This window comes from Pseudophryne corroboree, chromosome 2 (genome assembly GCF_028390025.1).
Source record: "Pseudophryne corroboree isolate aPseCor3 chromosome 2, aPseCor3.hap2, whole genome shotgun sequence".
Taxonomy (NCBI): Eukaryota; Metazoa; Chordata; class Amphibia; order Anura; family Myobatrachidae; genus Pseudophryne; species Pseudophryne corroboree.
In genome coordinates this window covers 1,055,601,773-1,055,619,659 of record NC_086445.1, presented here as the reverse complement: position 1 = coordinate 1,055,619,659, position 17,887 = coordinate 1,055,601,773, and the positions used below count along the sequence as shown (strand labels likewise).

Here is a 17,887-nt window from a genome sequence, read left to right as displayed (position 1 = left end):
GTGGGGTACTGGGTGATGCTGGGTGTGTGGGGTACTGGGTGATGCTGGGTGAGTGGGATACCGGGTGATGATGAGTAACGCTGGGTGTGTGGGGTACTGGGTGATGCTGGGTGTGTGGGGTACTGGGTGATGCTGAGCAATGCTGGGTAAGTGGGGTACTGGCTGATGCTGGGTGTGTGGGGTACTGGGTGATGCTGAGCAATGCTGGGTGTGTGGGGTACTGGGTGATGCTGGGTGTGTGGGGTACTGGGTGATGCTGGGTGTGTAGGGTAATGGGTGATGCTGGGTGTGTGGGGTACTGGGTGATGCTGAGCAATGCTGGGTGTGTGGGGTACTGGGTGATGCTGGGTGTGTGGGGTACTGGGTGATGCTAAGCAATGCTGGGTGTGTGGGGTACTGGGTGATGCTAAGCAATGCTGGGTGTGTGGGGTACTGGGTGATGCTAAGCAATGCTGGGTGTGTGGGGTACTGGGTGATGCTGGGTGAGTGGTGTACCGGGTGATGATGAGTAATGCTGGGTGTGTGGGGTACTGGGTGATGCTGGGTGAGTGGGGTACCGGGTGATGCTGAGCAATGCTGGGTGTGTGGGGTACTGGGTGATGCTGGGTGAGTGGGGTACCGGGTGATGATGAGTAACGCTGGGTGTGTGGGGTACTGGGTGATGCTGGGTGTGTGGGGTACTGGGTGATGCTGGGTGTGTGGGGTACTGGGTGATGCTAAGCAATGCCGGGTGTGTGGGGTACTGGGTGATGCTGGGTGTGTGGGGTACTGGGTGATGCTGAGCAATGCTGGGTGTGTGGGGTACTGGGTGATGCTGGGTGTGTGGGGTACTGGGTGATGCTGGGTGTGTAGGGTAATGGGTGATGCTGGGTGTGTGGGGTACTGGGTGATGCTGAACAATGCTGGGTGTGTGGGGTACTGGGTGATGCTGGGTGTGTGGGGTACTGGGTGATGCTGGGTGTGTGGGGTACTAAGTGATGCTAAGCAATGCTGGGTGTGTGGGGTACTGGGTGATGCTGGGTGTGTGGGGTACTGGGTGATGCTAAGCAATGCTGGGTGTGTGGGGTACTGGGTGATGCTGGGTGAGTGGGGTACCGGGTGATGATGAGTAATGCTGGGTGTGTGGGGTACTGGGTGATGCTGGGTGAGTGGGGTACCGGGTGATGATGAGTAATGCTGGGTGTGTGGGGTATTGGGTGATGCTGGATGTGTGGGGTACTGGGTGATGCTGGGTGTGTGGGGTACTGGGTGATGCTGAACAATGCTGGGTGTGTGGGGTACTGGGTGATGCTGGGTGTGTGGGGTACTGGGTGATGCTGGGTGAGTGGGGTACCGGGTGATGCTAAGCAATGCTGGGTGTGTGGGGTACTGGGTGATGCTGGGTGTGTGGGGTACTGGGTGATGCTAAGCAATGCTGGGTGTGTGGGGTACTGGGTGATGCTGGGTGAGTGGGGTACCGGGTGATGATGAGTAATGCTGGGTGTGTGGGGTACTGGGTGATGCTGGGTGAGTGGGGAACCGGGTGATGATGAGTAATGCTGGGTGTGTGGGGTATTGGGTGATGCTGGGTGTGTGGGGTACTGGGTGATGCTGGGTGTGTGGGGTACTGGGTGATGCTGAACAATGCTGGGTGTGGGGTACTGGGTGATGCTGGGTGTGTGGGGTACTGGGTGATGCTGGATGAGTGGGGTACCGGGTGATGCTAAGCAATGCTGGGTGTGTGGGGTACTGGGTGATGCTGGGTGTGTGGGGTACTGGGTGATGCTAAGCAATGCTGGGTGTGTGGGGTACTGGGTGATGCTGGGTGAGTGGGGTACCGGGTGATGATGAGTAATGCTGGGTGTGTGGGGTACTGGGTGATGCTGGGTGAGTGGGGTACCGGGTGATGATGAGTAATGCTGGGTGTGTGGGGTATTGGGTGATGCTGGGTGTGTGGGGTACTGGGTGATGCTGGGTGTGTGGGGTACTGGGTGATGCTGGGTGTGTAGGGTAATGGGTGATGCTGGGTGTGTGGGGTACTGGGTGATGCTGAACAATGCTGGGTGTGTGGGGTGCTGGGTGATGCTGGGTGTGTGGGGTACTGGGTGATGCTGGGTGAGTGGGGTACCGGGTGATGATAATGCTGGGTGTGTGGGGTATTGGGTGATGCTGGGTGTGTGGGGTACTGGGTGATGCTGGGTGTGTGGGTTATTGGGTGATGCTAGGTGTGTGGGGTACTGGGTGATGCTGGGTGTGTGGGGTACTGGGTGATGCTGGGTGTGTGGGGTACTGGGTGATGCTGGGTGTGTGGGGTATTGGGTAATGCTGGGTGTGTGGGGTACTGGGTGATGCTGGGTGTGTGGGGTACTGGGTGATGCTGGGTGTGTGGGGTACTGGGTGATGCTGGGTGTGTGGGGTACTGGGTGATGCTAGGTGTGTGGGGTACTGGGTGATGCTAGGTGTGTGGGGTACTGGGTGATGCTAGGTGTGTGGGGTACTGGGTGATGCTAGGTGTGTGGGGTACTGGGTGATGCTGGGTGTGTGGGGTACTGGGTGATGCTAGGTGTGTGGGGTATTGGGTGATGCTAGGTGTGTGGGGTACTGGGTGATGCTGGGTGTGTGGGGTACTGGGTGTGTGGGGTACTGGGTGATGCTGGGTGTGTGGGGTACTGGGTGATGCTGGGTGTGTGGGGTACTGGGTGTGTGGGGTATTGGGTGATGCTGGGTGTGTGGGGTATTGGGTGATGCTGGGTGTGTGGGGTACTGGGTGATGCTGGGTGTGTGGGGTACTGGGTGATGCTGGGTGTGTGGGGTATTGGGTGATGCTGGGTGTGTGGGGTACCGGGTGATGCTGGGTGTGTGGGGTATTGGGTGATGCTGGGTGTGTGGGGTATTGGGTGATGCTGGGTGTGTGGGGTACTGGGTGATGCTGGGTGTGTGGGGTACTGGATGATGCTAGGTGTGTGGGGTATTGGGTGATGCTAGGTGTGTGGGGTACTGGGTGATGCTGGGTGTGTGGGGTACTGGGTGATGCTGGGTGTGTGGGATACTGGGTGATGCTGGGTGTGTGGGGTATTGGGTGATGCTGGGTGTGTGGGGTACTGGGTGATGCTGGGTGTGTGGGGTACTGGGTGATGCTAGGTGTGTGGGGTACTGGATGATGCTAGGTGTGTGGGGTATTGGGTGATGCTAGGTGTGTGGGGTACTGGGTGATGCTGGGTGTGTGGGGTACTGGATGATGCTAGGTGTGTGGGGTATTGGGTGATGCTGGGTGTGTGGGGTATTGGGTGATGCTGGGTGTGTGGGGTACTGGGTGATGCTGGGTGTGTGGGGTACTGGGTGATGCTGGGTGTGTGGGGTACTGGGTGATGCTGGGTGTGTGGGGTACTGGGTGATGCTGGGTGTGTGGGGTATTGGGTGATGCTGGGTGTGTGGGGTACTGGGTGATGCTGGGTGTGTGGGGTATTGGGTGATGCTGGGTGTGTGGGGTATTGGGTGATGCTGGGTGTGTGGGGTACTGGGTGATGCTGGGTGTGTGGGGTACTGGGTGATCCTGAGCATGCACTGAGATGTCGCCACTGTGCTGTTGTTGCCTGTGAGCCGGCAATGGGTTTGGACTGGGAGTGAAGGAGCGTGGGAATAAGACACAGAAGTGCAGGGCCGCGGCTGAATTAGATTCTGGAATAATGTAATGATGAAGACAATAGAATGATAAGGTAATGATGAAGGTCATAGAATGATAAGGTAATGATGAAGACAATAGAATGATAAGGTAATGATGAAGACAATAGAATGATAAGGTAATGATGAAGGTCATAGAATGAGAAGGTAATGATGAAGACCATAGAATGATAAGGTAATGATGAAGACAATAGAATGATAAGGTAATGATGAAGACCATAGAATGATAAGGTAATGATGAAGAACATAGAATGATAAGGTAATGATGAAGACCATAGAATGATAAGGTAAGGATACAGACCATAGAATGATAAGGTAATGATGAAGACCATAGAATGATAAGGTAATGATGACGACCATAGAATGTTAAGGTAATGATACAGACCATAGAATGATAAGGTAATGATGAAGACCATAGAATGATACGGTAATGATGAAGACTACAGAATGATAAGGTAATGATGAAGACCATAGAATAATAAGGTAATGATGAAGACCCTAGAATGATAAGGTAATGATGAAGACCATAGAGATAAGGTAATGATGAAGACCATAGAGATAAGGTAATGATGAAGACCATAGAGTGATAAGGTAATGATACAGACCATAGAATGATAAGGTAATGATGAAGACCACAGAATGATAAGGTAATGATGAAGACCATAGAATCATAAGGTAATGATGAAGACCATAGAATGAGAAGGTAATGATGAAGACTAAAGAATGATAAGATAATGATGAAGACCATAGAATGATAAGGTAATGATGAAGAACATAGAATGATAAGGTAATCATGAAGACCATAGAATGATAAGGTAATGATGAAGACTATAGAAGGATAAGGTAATGATACAGACCATAGAATGATAAGGTAATGAAGAAGACCACAGAATGATAAGGTAATGATACAGACCATAGAATGATAAGGTAATGATGAAGGCCATAGAATGATAAGGTAATGATACAGACCATAGAATGATAAGGTAATGATACAGACCATAGAATGATAAGGTAATGATGAAGACCATAGAATGATAAGGTAATGATGAAGACCATAGAATGATAAGGTAATGATGAAGACCATAGAATGATAAGGTAATGATAGACCATAGAATGATAAGGTAATGATACAGACCATAGAATGATAAGGTAATGATGAAGACCATAGAATGATAAGGTAATGACGAAGACCATAGAATGATAAGGTAATGATAGACCATAGAATGATAAGGTAATGATACAGACCACAGAATGATAAGGTAATGATGAAGACCACAGAATGATAAGGTAATGATGAAGATCATAGAATGATAAGGTAATGATGAAGACCATAGAATGATAAGGCAATGATACAGACCATAGAATGATACGTTAATGGTGAAGATCATAGAATGATAAGGCAATGATACAGACCATAGAATGATACGTTAATGGTGAAGACCATAGAATGATAAGGTAATGATGAAGACCATAGAATGATAAGGTAATGATGAAGACCATAGAATGATAAGGTAATGATGACGACCATAGAATGATAAGGTAATGATGAAGACCATAGAATGATAAGGTAATGATGAAGACCATAGAAGGATAAGGTAATGGTGAATACCATAGAATGATAAGGTAATGGTGAAGACCATAGAATGATAAGGTAATGGTGAAGACCATAGAATGATAAGGTAATGATACAGACCATAGAATGAGAAGGAAATGATGAAGACCACAGAATGATAAGGTAATGATGAAGACCACAGAATGATAAGTTACAGATCAAGACCACAGAATGATACATTAATGATGAAGACCACAGAATGATAAGGTAATGATGAAGACCATAGAAAGATAAGGTAATGATGAAGACCATAGAAGGGGCTTCTGTAGACCCCATCTAACTAAACGTCCTTTGTTGGGTCTTAAAAGCTACATGTCAAAGTTAAAACAGCCGGCCACATTCTACCATCGGACCCAAGCTAAAGCCCAGCAAACCTTCTCTAGGTGTCATCTGACTAAATAAGAAGACATGGAATTCCAATGTTCCGCTACTGTGATTCCCAGCCTCCCGTAGCACCAGAATATTATTACAGATACATGACATACATGGGAGTAATGCTACACACCAAGCTGTCCGTCTCAGGGTCCTCTGAGAAGAAGTCCTTGCCCTCCTTATGTTGTCTTCTCACAAATGTTTCTATGTCAAGGTCAAAGCTGGCGGAGGTTGTTCCTTCTGATCCTTGTGTGCAGCCCTCACACTTCTCAAAGAGCAGGGCGAGAAGCGGGAACAGCGGGTGCCTACGACAGAACAGACACAGGAGGTGAGACTGGCACAGGAACGGGCTGGGGCTGTATGTTACAGGGCTGGAGGCGTTAGTACAGTAAGAGACTGGCACAGGAACGGGCTGGGGCTGTATGTTACAGGGCAGGTGGTGTTAGTACAGTAAGAGACTGGCACAGGACCGGGCTGGGGCTATATGTTACAGGGCTGGAGGTGTTAGTACAGTAAGAGACTGGCACAGGACCGGGCTGGGGCTATATGTTACAGGGCTGGAGGTGTTAGTACAGTAAGAGACTGGCACAGGACCGGGCTGGGGCTGTATGTTACAGGGCTGGAGGCGTTAGTACAGTAAGAGACTGGCACAGGAACGGTCTGGGGCTGTATGTTACAGGGCAGGTGGTGTTAGTACAGTAAGAGACTGGCACAGGAACGGGCTGGGGCTGTATGTTACAGGGCAGGTGGTGTTAGTACAGTAAGAGACTGGCACAGGACCGGGCTGGGGCTATATGTTACAGGGCTGGAGGTGTTAGTACAGTAAGAGACTGGCACAGGACCGGGCTGGGGCTGTATGTTACAGGACAGGAGGTGTCAGTACAGTAAGAGACTGGCACAGTACAGGGCTGGGGCTGTATGTTACAGGGCTGGAGGTGTTAGTACAGTAAGAGACTGGCACAGGACCGGGCTGGGGATGTATGATACAGGGCAGGAGGTGTTAGTACAGTAAGAGACTGGCACAGGACCGGGCTGGGGCTGTATGTTACAGGGCAGGAGGCGTTAGTACAGTAAGAGACTGGCACAGGACCGGGCTGGGGCTGTATGTTACAGGGCTGGAGGCGTTAGTACAGTAAGAGACTGGCACAGGAACGGGCTGGGGCTGTATGTTACAGGGCAGGTGGTGTTAGTACAGTAAGAGACTGGCACAGGACCGGGCTGGGGCTATATGTTACAGGGCTGGAGGTGTTAGTACAGTAAGAGACTGGCACAGGACCGGGCTGGGGCTATATGTTACAGGGCTGGAGGCGTTAGTACAGTAAGAGACTGGCACAGAACCGGGCTGGGGCTGTATGTTACAGGGCTGGAGGCGTTAGTACAGTAAGAGACTGGCACAGGAACGGTCTGGGGCTGTATGTTACAGGGCTGGAGGCGTTAGTACAGTAAGAGACTGGCACAGGAACGGGCTGGGGCTGTATGTTACAGGGCAGGTGGTGTTAGTACAGTAAGAGACTGGCACAGGACCGGGCTGGGGCTATATGTTACAGGGCTGGAGGTGTTAGTACAGTAAGAGACTGGCAAAGGACCGGGCTGGGGCTATATGTTACAGGGCTGGAGGTGTTAGTACAGTAAGAGACTGGCACAGGACCGGGCTGGGGCTGTATGTTACAGGACAGGAGGTGTCAGTACAGTAAGAGACTGGCACAGTACAGGGCTGGGGCTGTATGTTACAGGGCTGGAGGTGTTAGTACAGTAAGAGACTGGCACAGGACCGGGCTGGGGATGTATGATACAGGGCAGGAGGTGTTAGTACAGTAAGAGACTGGCACAGGACCGGGCTGGGGCTGTATGTTACAGGGCAGGAGGCGTTAGTACAGTAAGAGACTGGCACAGGACCGGGCTGGGACTGTATGTTACAGGGCTGGAGGTGTTAGTACAGTAAGAGACTGGCACAGGACCGGCCTGGGGCTGGATGTTAAAGGGCAGGAGGAGTTAGTACAGTAAGAGACTGGCACAGGACCGGGCTGGGGCTGTACGTTACAGGGCTGGAGGTGTTAGTACAGTAAGAGACTGGCACAGGACCGGGCTGGGGCTGGATGTTACAGGGCTGGAGGTGTTAGTACAGTAAGAGACTGGCACAGGGCCGGGCTGGGGCTGTATGTTACAGGGCTGGAGGTGTTAGTACAGTAAGAGACTGGCACAGGACCGGGCTGGGGCTGTATGTTACAGGGCTGGAGGCGTTAGTACAGTAAGAGACTGGCACAGGACCGGGCTGGGGCTGTATGTTACAGGGCAGGAGGCGTTAGTACAGTAAGAGACTGGCACAGGACCGGGCAGGGGCTGTATGTTACAGGGCTGGAGGTGTTAGTACAGTAAGAGACTGGCACAGGACCGGGCTGGGGCTGGATGTTACAGGGCAGGAGGAGTTAGTACAGTAAGAGACTGGCACAGGACCGGGCTGGGGCTGTATGTTACAGGGCTGGAGGTGTTAGTACAGTAAGAGACTGGCACAGGACCGGGCTGGGGCTGGATGTTACAGGGCTGGAGGTGTTAGTACAGTAAGAGACTGGCACAGGGCCGGGCTGGGGCTGTATGTTACAGGGCTGGAGGTGTTAGTACAGTAAGAGACTGGCACAGGACCGGGCTGGGGCTGTATGTTACAGGGCTGGAGGCGTTAGTACAGTAAGAGACTGGCACAGGACCGGGCTGGGGCTGTATGTTACAGGGCAGGAGGTGTTAGTACAGTAAGAGACTGGCACAGGACCGGGCTGGGGCTGTATGTTACAGGGCAGGAGGTGTTAGTACAGTAAGAGACTGGCACAGGACCGGGCTGGGGCTGTATGTTACAGGGCTGGAGGTGTTAGTACAGTAAGAGACTGGCACAGGACCGGGCTGGGGCTGTATGTTACAGGGCAGGAGGTGTTAGTACAGTAAGAGACTGGCACAGGACCGGGCTGGGGCTGTATGTTACAGGGCTGGAGGTGTTAGTACAGTAAGAGACTGGCACAGGACCGGGCTGGATGTTACAGTGCTGGAGGCGTTAGTACAGTAAGAGACTGGCACAGGACCGGGCTGGGGCTGTATGTTACAGGGCAGGAGGCGTTAGTACAGTAAGAGACTGGCACAGGACCGGGCTGGGGCTGTATGTTACAGGGCTGGAGGCGTTAGTACAGTAAGAGACTGGCACAGCACCGGGCTGGGGCTGTATGTTACAGGGCAGGAGGTGTTAGTACAGTAAGAGACTGGCACAGGACCGGGCTGGGGCTGTATGTTACAGGGCAGGAGGTGTTAGTACAGTAAGAGACTGGCACAGGACCGGGCTGGGGCTGTATGTTACAGGGCTGGAGGTGTTAGTACACTAAGAGACTGGCACAGGACTGGGCTGGGGCTGTATGTTACAGGGCTGGAGGCGTTAGTACAGTAAGAGACTGGCACAGGACCGGGCTGGGGCTGTATGTTACAGGGCTGGAGGCGTTTGTACAGTAAGAGACTGGCACAGGACCGGGCTGGGGCTGTATGTTACAGGGCAGGAGGTGTTAGTACAGTAAGAGACTGGCACTGGACCGGGCTGGGGCTGTATGTTACAGGGCTGGGGGTGATAGTACAGTAAGAGACTGGCACAGGACCGGGCTGGGGCTGTATGTTACAGGGCTGGAGGTGTTAGTACAGTAAGAGACTGGCACAGTACAGGGCTGGGGCTGTATGTTACAGGGCTGGGGGTGATAGTACAGTAAGAGACTGGCACAGGACCGGGCTGGGGCTGTATGTTACAGGGCTGCAGGTGTTAGTACAGTAAGAGACTGGCACAGGACCGGGCTGGGGCTGTATGTTACAGGGCAGGAGGCGTTAGTACAGTAAGAGACTGGCACAGGACCAGGCTGGGGCTGTATGTTACAGGGCAGGTGGTGTTAGTACAGTAAGAGACTGGCACAGGACCGGGCTGGGGCTGTATGTTACAGGGCTGGAGGTGTTAGTACAGTAAGAGACTGGCAAAGGACCGGGCTGGGGATGTATGATACAGGGCAGGAGGCGTTAGTACAGTAAGAGACTGGCACAGGACCGGGCTGGGGCTGTATGTTACAGGGCAGGAGGCGTTAGTACAGTAAGAGACTGGCACAGGACCGGGCTGGGGCTGTATGATACAGGGCAGGAGGCGTTAGTACAGTAAGAGACTGGCACAGGACCGGGCTGGGGCTGTATGTTACAGGGCAGGAGGCGTTAGTACAGTAAGAGACTGGCACAGGACCGGGCTGGATGTTACAGGGCAGGAGGAGTTGGTACAGTAAGAGACTGGCACAGGACCGGGCTGGGGCTGTATGTTACAGGGCAGGAGGCGTTAGTACAGTAAGAGACTGGCACAGGACCGGGCTGGATGTTACAGGGCAGGAGGAGTTGGTACAGTAAGAGACTGGCACAGGACCGGGCTGGGGCTGTATGTTAAAGGGCTGGAGGTGTTAGTACAGTAAGAGACCGGCACAGGACCGGGCTGGGGCTGTATGTTACAGGGCAGGAGGTGTTAGTACAGTAAGAGACTGGCACAGGACCGGGCTGGGGTTGTATGTTACAGGGCAGGAGGCGTTAGTACAGTAAGAGACTGGCACAGGACCGGGCTGGGGCTGTATGTTACAGGGCAGGAGGCGTTAGTACAGTAAGAGACTGGCACAGGACCGGGCTGGGGCTGTATGTTACAGGGCAGGAGGTGTTAGTACAGTAAGAGACTGGCACAGGACCGGGCTGGGGCTGTATGTTACAGGGCAGGAGGTGTTAGTACAGTAAGAGACTGGCACAGGACTGGGCTGGGGCTGTATGTTACAGGGCTGGAGGTGTTAGTACAGTAAGAGACTGGCACAGGACCGGGCTGGGGCTGTATGTTACAGGGCTGGAGGCGTTAGTACAGTAAGAGACTGGCACAGGACCGGGCTGGGGCTGTATGTTACAGGGCAGGAGGTGTTAGTACAGTAAGAGACTGGCACAGGACCGGGCTGGGGCTGTATGTTACAGGGCAGGAGGCGTTAGTACAGTAAGAGACTGGCACAGGACCGGGCTGGGGCTGTATGTTACAGGGCAGGAGGTGTTAGTACAGTAAGAGACTGGCACAGGACCGGGCTGGGGCTGTATGTTACAGGGCTGGAGGCGTTAGTACAGTAAGAGACTGGCACAGGACCGGGCTGGGGCTGTATGTTACAGGACAGGAGGTGTTAGTACAGTAAGAGACTGGCACAGGACCGGGCTGGGGCTGTATGTTACAGGGCAGGTGGTGTTAGTACAGTAAGAGACTGGCACAGGACCGGGCTGGGGCTGTATGTTACAGGGCTGGAGGTGTTAGTACAGTAAGAGACTGGCACAGGACCGGGCTGGGGATGTATGATACAGGGCAGGAGGCGTTAGTACAGTAAGAGACTGGCACAGGACCGGGCTGGGGCTGTATGTTACAGGGCAGGAGGCGTTAGTACACTAAGAGACTGGCACAGGACCGGGATGGGGCTGTATGATACAGGGCAGGAGGCGTTAGTACAGTAAGAGACTGGCACAGGACCGGGCTGGGGCTGTATGTTACAGGGCAGGAGGCGTTAGTACAGTAAGAGACTGGCACAGGACCGGGCTGGGGCTGGATGTTACAGGGCAGGAGGAGTTAGTACAGTAAGAGACTGGCACAGGACCGGGCTGGGGCTGTATGTTACAGGGCTGGAGGTGTTAGTACAGTAAGAGACTGGCATAGGACCGGGCTGGGGCTGTATGTTACAGGGCTGGAGGTGTTAGTACAGTAAGAGACTGGCACAGGACCGGGCTGGGGCTGTATGTTACAGGGCAGGAGGCGTTAGTACAGTAAGAGACTGGCACAGGACCGGGCTGGGGCTGTATGTTACAGGGCTGGAGGTGTTAGTACAGTAAGAGACTGGCACAGGACCGGGATGGGGCTGTATGTTACAGGGCAGGAGGCGTTAGTACAGTAAGAGACTGGCACAGGACCGGGCTGGGGCTGGATGTTACAGGGCAGTAGGAGTTAGTACAGTAAGAGACTGGCACAGGACCGGGCTGGGGCTGTATGTTACAGGGCTGGAGGTGTTAGTACAGTAAGAGAATGGCACAGGACCGGGCTGGGGCTGTATGTTACAGGGCAGGAGGTGATAGTACAGTAAGAGACTGGCACAGGACCGGGCTGGGGCTGTATGTTACAGGGCTGGAGGCGTTAGTACAGTAAGAGACTGGCACAGGACCGGGCTGGGGCTGTATGTTACAGGACAGGAGGTGTTAGTACAGTAAGAGACTGGCACAGGACCGGGCTGGGGCTGTATGTTACAGGGCAGGAGGCGTTAGTACAGTAAGAGACTGGCACAGGACCGGGCTGGGGCTGTATGTTACAGGGCAGGAGGCGTTAGTACAGTAAGAGACTGGCACAGGACCGGGCTGGGGCTGTATGTTACAGGGCAGGAGATGTTAGTACAGTAAGAGACTGGCACAGGACCGGGCTGGGGCTGTATGTTACAGGGCAGGAGGTGTTAGTACAGTAAGAGACTGGCACAGGACCGGGCTGGGGCTGTATGTTACAGGGCTGGAGGTGTTAGTACAGTAAGAGACTGGCACAGGACCGGGCTGGGGCTGTATGTTACAGGGCTGGAGGCGTTAGTACAGTAAGAGACTGGCACAGGACCGGGCTGGGGATGTATGTTACAGGGCAGGAGGTGTTAGTACAGTAAGAGACTGGCACAGGACCGGGCTGGGGCTGTATGTTACAGGGCAGGAGGCGTTAGTACAGTAAGAGACTGGCACAGGACCGGGCTGGGGCTGTATGTTACAGGGCAGGAGGTGTTAGTACAGTAAGAGACTGGCACAGGACCGGGCTGGGGCTGGATGTTACAGGGCTGGAGGTGTTAGTACAGTAAGAGACTGGCACAGGACCGGGCTGGGGCTGTATGTTACAGGGCAGGAGGTGTTAGTACAGTAAGAGACTGGCACAGGACCGGGCTGGGGCTGTATGTTAAAGGGCAGGAGGTGTTAGTACAGTAAGAGACTGGCACAGGACCGGGCTGGGGCTGTATGTTACAGGGCTGGAGGTGTTAGTACAGTAAGAGACTGGCACAGGACCGGGCTGGGGCTGTATGATACAGGGCTGGAGGTGTTAGTACAGTAAGAGACTGGCACAGGACCGGGCTGGGGCTGTATGTTACAGGGCAGGTGGTGTTAGTACAGTAAGAGACTGGCACAGGACCGGGCTGGGGCTGTATGTTACAGGGCTGGATGCGTTAGTACAGTAAGAGACTGGCACAGGACCGGGCTGGGGCTGTATGTTACAGGGCTGGAGGCGTTAGTACAGTAAGAGACTGGCACAGGACCGGGCTGGGGCTGTATGTTACAGGGCAGAAGGTGTTAGTACAGTAAGAGACTGGCACAGGACCGGGCTGGGGCTGTATGTTACAGGGCAGGAGGTGTTAGTACAGTAAGAGACTGGCACAGGACCGGGCTAGGGCTGTATGTTACAGGGCAGGAGGTGTTAGTACAGTAAGAGACTGGCACAGGACCGGGCTGGGGCTGTATGTTACAGGGCTGGAGGTGTTAGTACAGTAAGAGACTGGCAAAGGACCGGGCTGGGGATGTATGATACAGGGCAGGAGGCGTTAGTACAGTAAGAGACTGGCACAGGACCGGGCTGGGGCTGTATGTTACAGGGCAGGAGGCGTTAGTACAGTAAGAGACTGGCACAGGACCGGGCTGGGGCTGTATGATACAGGGCAGGAGGCGTTAGTACAGTAAGAGACTGGCACAGGACCGGGCTGGGGCTGTATGTTACAGGGCAGGAGGCGTTAGTACAGTAAGAGACTGGCACAGGACCGGGCTGGATGTTACAGGGCAGGAGGAGTTGGTACAGTAAGAGACTGGCACAGGACCGGGCTGGGGCTGTATGTTACAGGGCAGGAGGCGTTAGTACAGTAAGAGACTGGCACAGGACTGGGCTGGATGTTACAGGGCAGGAGGAGTTGGTACAGTAAGAGACTGGCACAGGACCGGGCTGGGGCTGTATGTTAAAGGGCTGGAGGTGTTAGTACAGTAAGAGACCGGCACAGGACCGGGCTGGGGCTGTATGTTACAGGGCAGGAGGTGTTAGTACAGTAAGAGACTGGCACAGGACCGGGCTGGGGTTGTATGTTACAGGGCAGGAGGCGTTAGTACAGTAAGAGACTGGCACAGGACCGGGCTGGGGCTGTATGTTACAGGGCAGGAGGCGTTAGTACAGTAAGAGACTGGCACAGGACCGGGCTGGGGCTGTATGTTACAGGGCAGGAGGTGTTAGTACAGTAAGAGACTGGCACAGGACCGGGCTGGGGCTGTATGTTACGGGGCAGGAGATGTTAGTACAGTAAGAGACTGGCACAGGACCGGGCTGGGGCTGTATGTTACAGGGCAGGAGGTGTTAGTACAGTAAGAGACTGGCACAGGACCGGGCTGGGGCTGTATGTTACAGGGCTGGAGGTGTTAGTACAGTAAGAGACTGGCACAGGACCGGGCTGGGGCTGTATGTTACAGGGCTGGAGGCGTTAGTACAGTAAGAGACTGGCACAGGACCGGGCTGGGGATGTATGTTACAGGGCAGGAGGTGTTAGTACAGTAAGAGACTGGCACAGGACCGGGCTGGGGCTGTATGTTACAGGGCAGGAGGCGTTAGTACAGTAAGAGACTGGCACAGGACCGGGCTGGGGCTGTATGTTACAGGGCAGGAGGTGTTAGTACAGTAAGAGACTGGCACAGGACCGGGCTGGGGCTGGATGTTACAGGGCTGGAGGTGTTAGTACAGTAAGAGACTGGCACAGGACCGGGCTGGGGCTGTATGTTACAGGGCAGGAGGTGTTAGTACAGTAAGAGACTGGCACAGGACCGGGCTGGGGCTGTATGTTAAAGGGCAGGAGGTGTTAGTACAGTAAGAGACTGGCACAGGACCGGGCTGGGGCTGTATGTTACAGGGCTGGAGGTGTTAGTACAGTAAGAGACTGGCACAGGACCGGGCTGGGGCTGTATGATACAGGGCTGGAGGTGTTAGTACAGTAAGAGACTGGCACAGGACCGGGCTGGGGCTGTATGTTACAGGGCAGGTGGTGTTAGTACAGTAAGAGACTGGCACAGGACCGGGCTGGGGCTGTATGTTACAGGGCTGGATGCGTTAGTACAGTAAGAGACTGGCACAGGACCGGGCTGGGGCTGTATGTTACAGGGCTGGAGGCGTTAGTACAGTAAGAGACTGGCACAGGACCGGGCTGGGGCTGTATGTTACAGGGCAGAAGGTGTTAGTACAGTAAGAGACTGGCACAGGACCGGGCTGGGGCTGTATGTTACAGGGCAGGAGGTGTTAGTACAGTAAGAGACTGGCACAGGACCGGGCTAGGGCTGTATGTTACAGGGCAGGAGGTGTTAGTACAGTAAGAGACTGGCACAGGACCGGGCTGGGGCTGTATGTTACAGGGCTGGAGGTGTTAGTACAGTAAGAGACTGGCAAAGGACCGGGCTGGGGATGTATGATACAGGGCAGGAGGCGTTAGTACAGTAAGAGACTGGCACAGGACCGGGCTGGGGCTGTATGTTACAGGGCAGGAGGCGTTAGTACAGTAAGAGACTGGCACAGGACCGGGCTGGGGCTGTATGATACAGGGCAGGAGGCGTTAGTACAGTAAGAGACTGGCACAGGACCGGGCTGGGGCTGTATGTTACAGGGCAGGAGGCGTTAGTACAGTAAGAGACTGGCACAGGACCGGGCTGGATGTTACAGGGCAGGAGGAGTTGGTACAGTAAGAGACTGGCACAGGACCGGGCTGGGGCTGTATGTTACAGGGCAGGAGGCGTTAGTACAGTAAGAGACTGGCACAGGACTGGGCTGGATGTTACAGGGCAGGAGGAGTTGGTACAGTAAGAGACTGGCACAGGACCGGGCTGGGGCTGTATGTTAAAGGGCTGGAGGTGTTAGTACAGTAAGAGACCGGCACAGGACCGGGCTGGGGCTGTATGTTACAGGGCAGGAGGTGTTAGTACAGTAAGAGACTGGCACAGGACCGGGCTGGGGTTGTATGTTACAGGGCAGGAGGCGTTAGTACAGTAAGAGACTGGCACAGGACCGGGCTGGGGCTGTATGTTACAGGGCAGGAGGCGTTAGTACAGTAAGAGACTGGCACAGGACCGGGCTGGGGCTGTATGTTACAGGGCAGGAGGTGTTAGTACAGTAAGAGACTGGCACAGGACCGGGCTGGGGCTGTATGTTACAGGGCAGGAGGTGTTAGTACAGTAAGAGACTGGCACAGGACTGGGCTGGGGCTGTATGTTACAGGGCTGGAGGTGTTAGTACAGTAAGAGACTGGCACAGGACCGGGCTGGGGCTGTATGTTACAGGGCTGGAGGCGTTAGTACAGTAAGAGACTGGCACAGGACCGGGCTGGGGCTGTATGTTACAGGGCAGGAGGTGTTAGTACAGTAAGAGACTGGCACAGGACCGGGCTGGGGCTGTATGTTACAGGGCAGGAGGCGTTAGTACAGTAAGAGACTGGCACAGGACCGGGCTGGGGCTGTATGTTACAGGGCAGGAGGTGTTAGTACAGTAAGAGACTGGCACAGGACCGGGCTGGGGCTGTATGTTACAGGGCTGGAGGCGTTAGTACAGTAAGAGACTGGCACAGGACCGGGCTGGGGCTGTATGTTACAGGACAGGAGGTGTTAGTACAGTAAGAGACTGGCACAGGACCGGGCTGGGGCTGTATGTTACAGGGCAGGTGGTGTTAGTACAGTAAGAGACTGGCACAGGACCGGGCTGGGGCTGTATGTTACAGGGCTGGAGGTGTTAGTACAGTAAGAGACTGGCACAGGACCGGGCTGGGGATGTATGATACAGGGCAGGAGGCGTTAGTACAGTAAGAGACTGGCACAGGACCGGGCTGGGGCTGTATGTTACAGGGCAGGAGGCGTTAGTACACTAAGAGACTGGCACAGGACCGGGATGGGGCTGTATGATACAGGGCAGGAGGCGTTAGTACAGTAAGAGACTGGCACAGGACCGGGCTGGGGCTGTATGTTACAGGGCAGGAGGCGTTAGTACAGTAAGAGACTGGCACAGGACCGGGCTGGGGCTGGATGTTACAGGGCAGGAGGAGTTAGTACAGTAAGAGACTGGCACAGGACCGGGCTGGGGCTGTATGTTACAGGGCTGGAGGTGTTAGTACAGTAAGAGACTGGCATAGGACCGGGCTGGGGCTGTATGTTACAGGGCTGGAGGTGTTAGTACAGTAAGAGACTGGCACAGGACCGGGCTGGGGCTGTATGTTACAGGGCAGGAGGCGTTAGTACAGTAAGAGACTGGCACAGGACCGGGCTGGGGCTGTATGTTACAGGGCTGGAGGTGTTAGTACAGTAAGAGACTGGCACAGGACCGGGATGGGGCTGTATGTTACAGGGCAGGAGGCGTTAGTACAGTAAGAGACTGGCACAGGACCGGGCTGGGGCTGGATGTTACAGGGCAGTAGGAGTTAGTACAGTAAGAGACTGGCACAGGACCGGGCTGGGGCTGTATGTTACAGGGCTGGAGGTGTTAGTACAGTAAGAGAATGGCACAGGACCGGGCTGGGGCTGTATGTTACAGGGCAGGAGGTGATAGTACAGTAAGAGACTGGCACAGGACCGGGCTGGGGCTGTATGTTACAGGGCTGGAGGCGTTAGTACAGTAAGAGACTGGCACAGGACCGGGCTGGGGCTGTATGTTACAGGACAGGAGGTGTTAGTACAGTAAGAGACTGGCACAGGACCGGGCTGGGGCTGTATGTTACAGGGCAGGAGGCGTTAGTACAGTAAGAGACTGGCACAGGACCGGGCTGGGGCTGTATGTTACAGGGCAGGAGGCGTTAGTACAGTAAGAGACTGGCACAGGACCGGGCTGGGGCTGTATGTTACAGGGCAGGAGATGTTAGTACAGTAAGAGACTGGCACAGGACCGGGCTGGGGCTGTATGTTACAGGGCAGGAGGTGTTAGTACAGTAAGAGACTGGCACAGGACCGGGCTGGGGCTGTATGTTACAGGGCTGGAGGTGTTAGTACAGTAAGAGACTGGCACAGGACCGGGCTGGGGCTGTATGTTACAGGGCTGGAGGCGTTAGTACAGTAAGAGACTGGCACAGGACCGGGCTGGGGATGTATGTTACAGGGCAGGAGGTGTTAGTACAGTAAGAGACTGGCACAGGACCGGGCTGGGGCTGTATGTTACAGGGCAGGAGGCGT

At 54.3% G+C, this 17,887-nt stretch overlaps 1 protein-coding gene across 5 annotated transcripts in view; it reads right to left on the bottom strand.

Moving 5' to 3' along the window:
- Positions 1–17,887, bottom strand: part of PKNOX1 (PBX/knotted 1 homeobox 1) — a 394,584-nt gene that overhangs the window by 222,864 nt on the left and 153,833 nt on the right. For 4 of the 5 annotated variants that reach the window (XM_063956915.1, XM_063956916.1, XM_063956914.1 and 1 more), the window contains one exon: positions 5,778–5,949. In XM_063956915.1, the coding sequence (XP_063812985.1) occupies positions 5,778–5,949 (172 nt within the window). Of the gene's footprint in view, positions 1–5,757; positions 5,950–17,887 lie in introns of those variants that run through there. The other variant, XM_063956918.1, reaches the window with a different exon arrangement.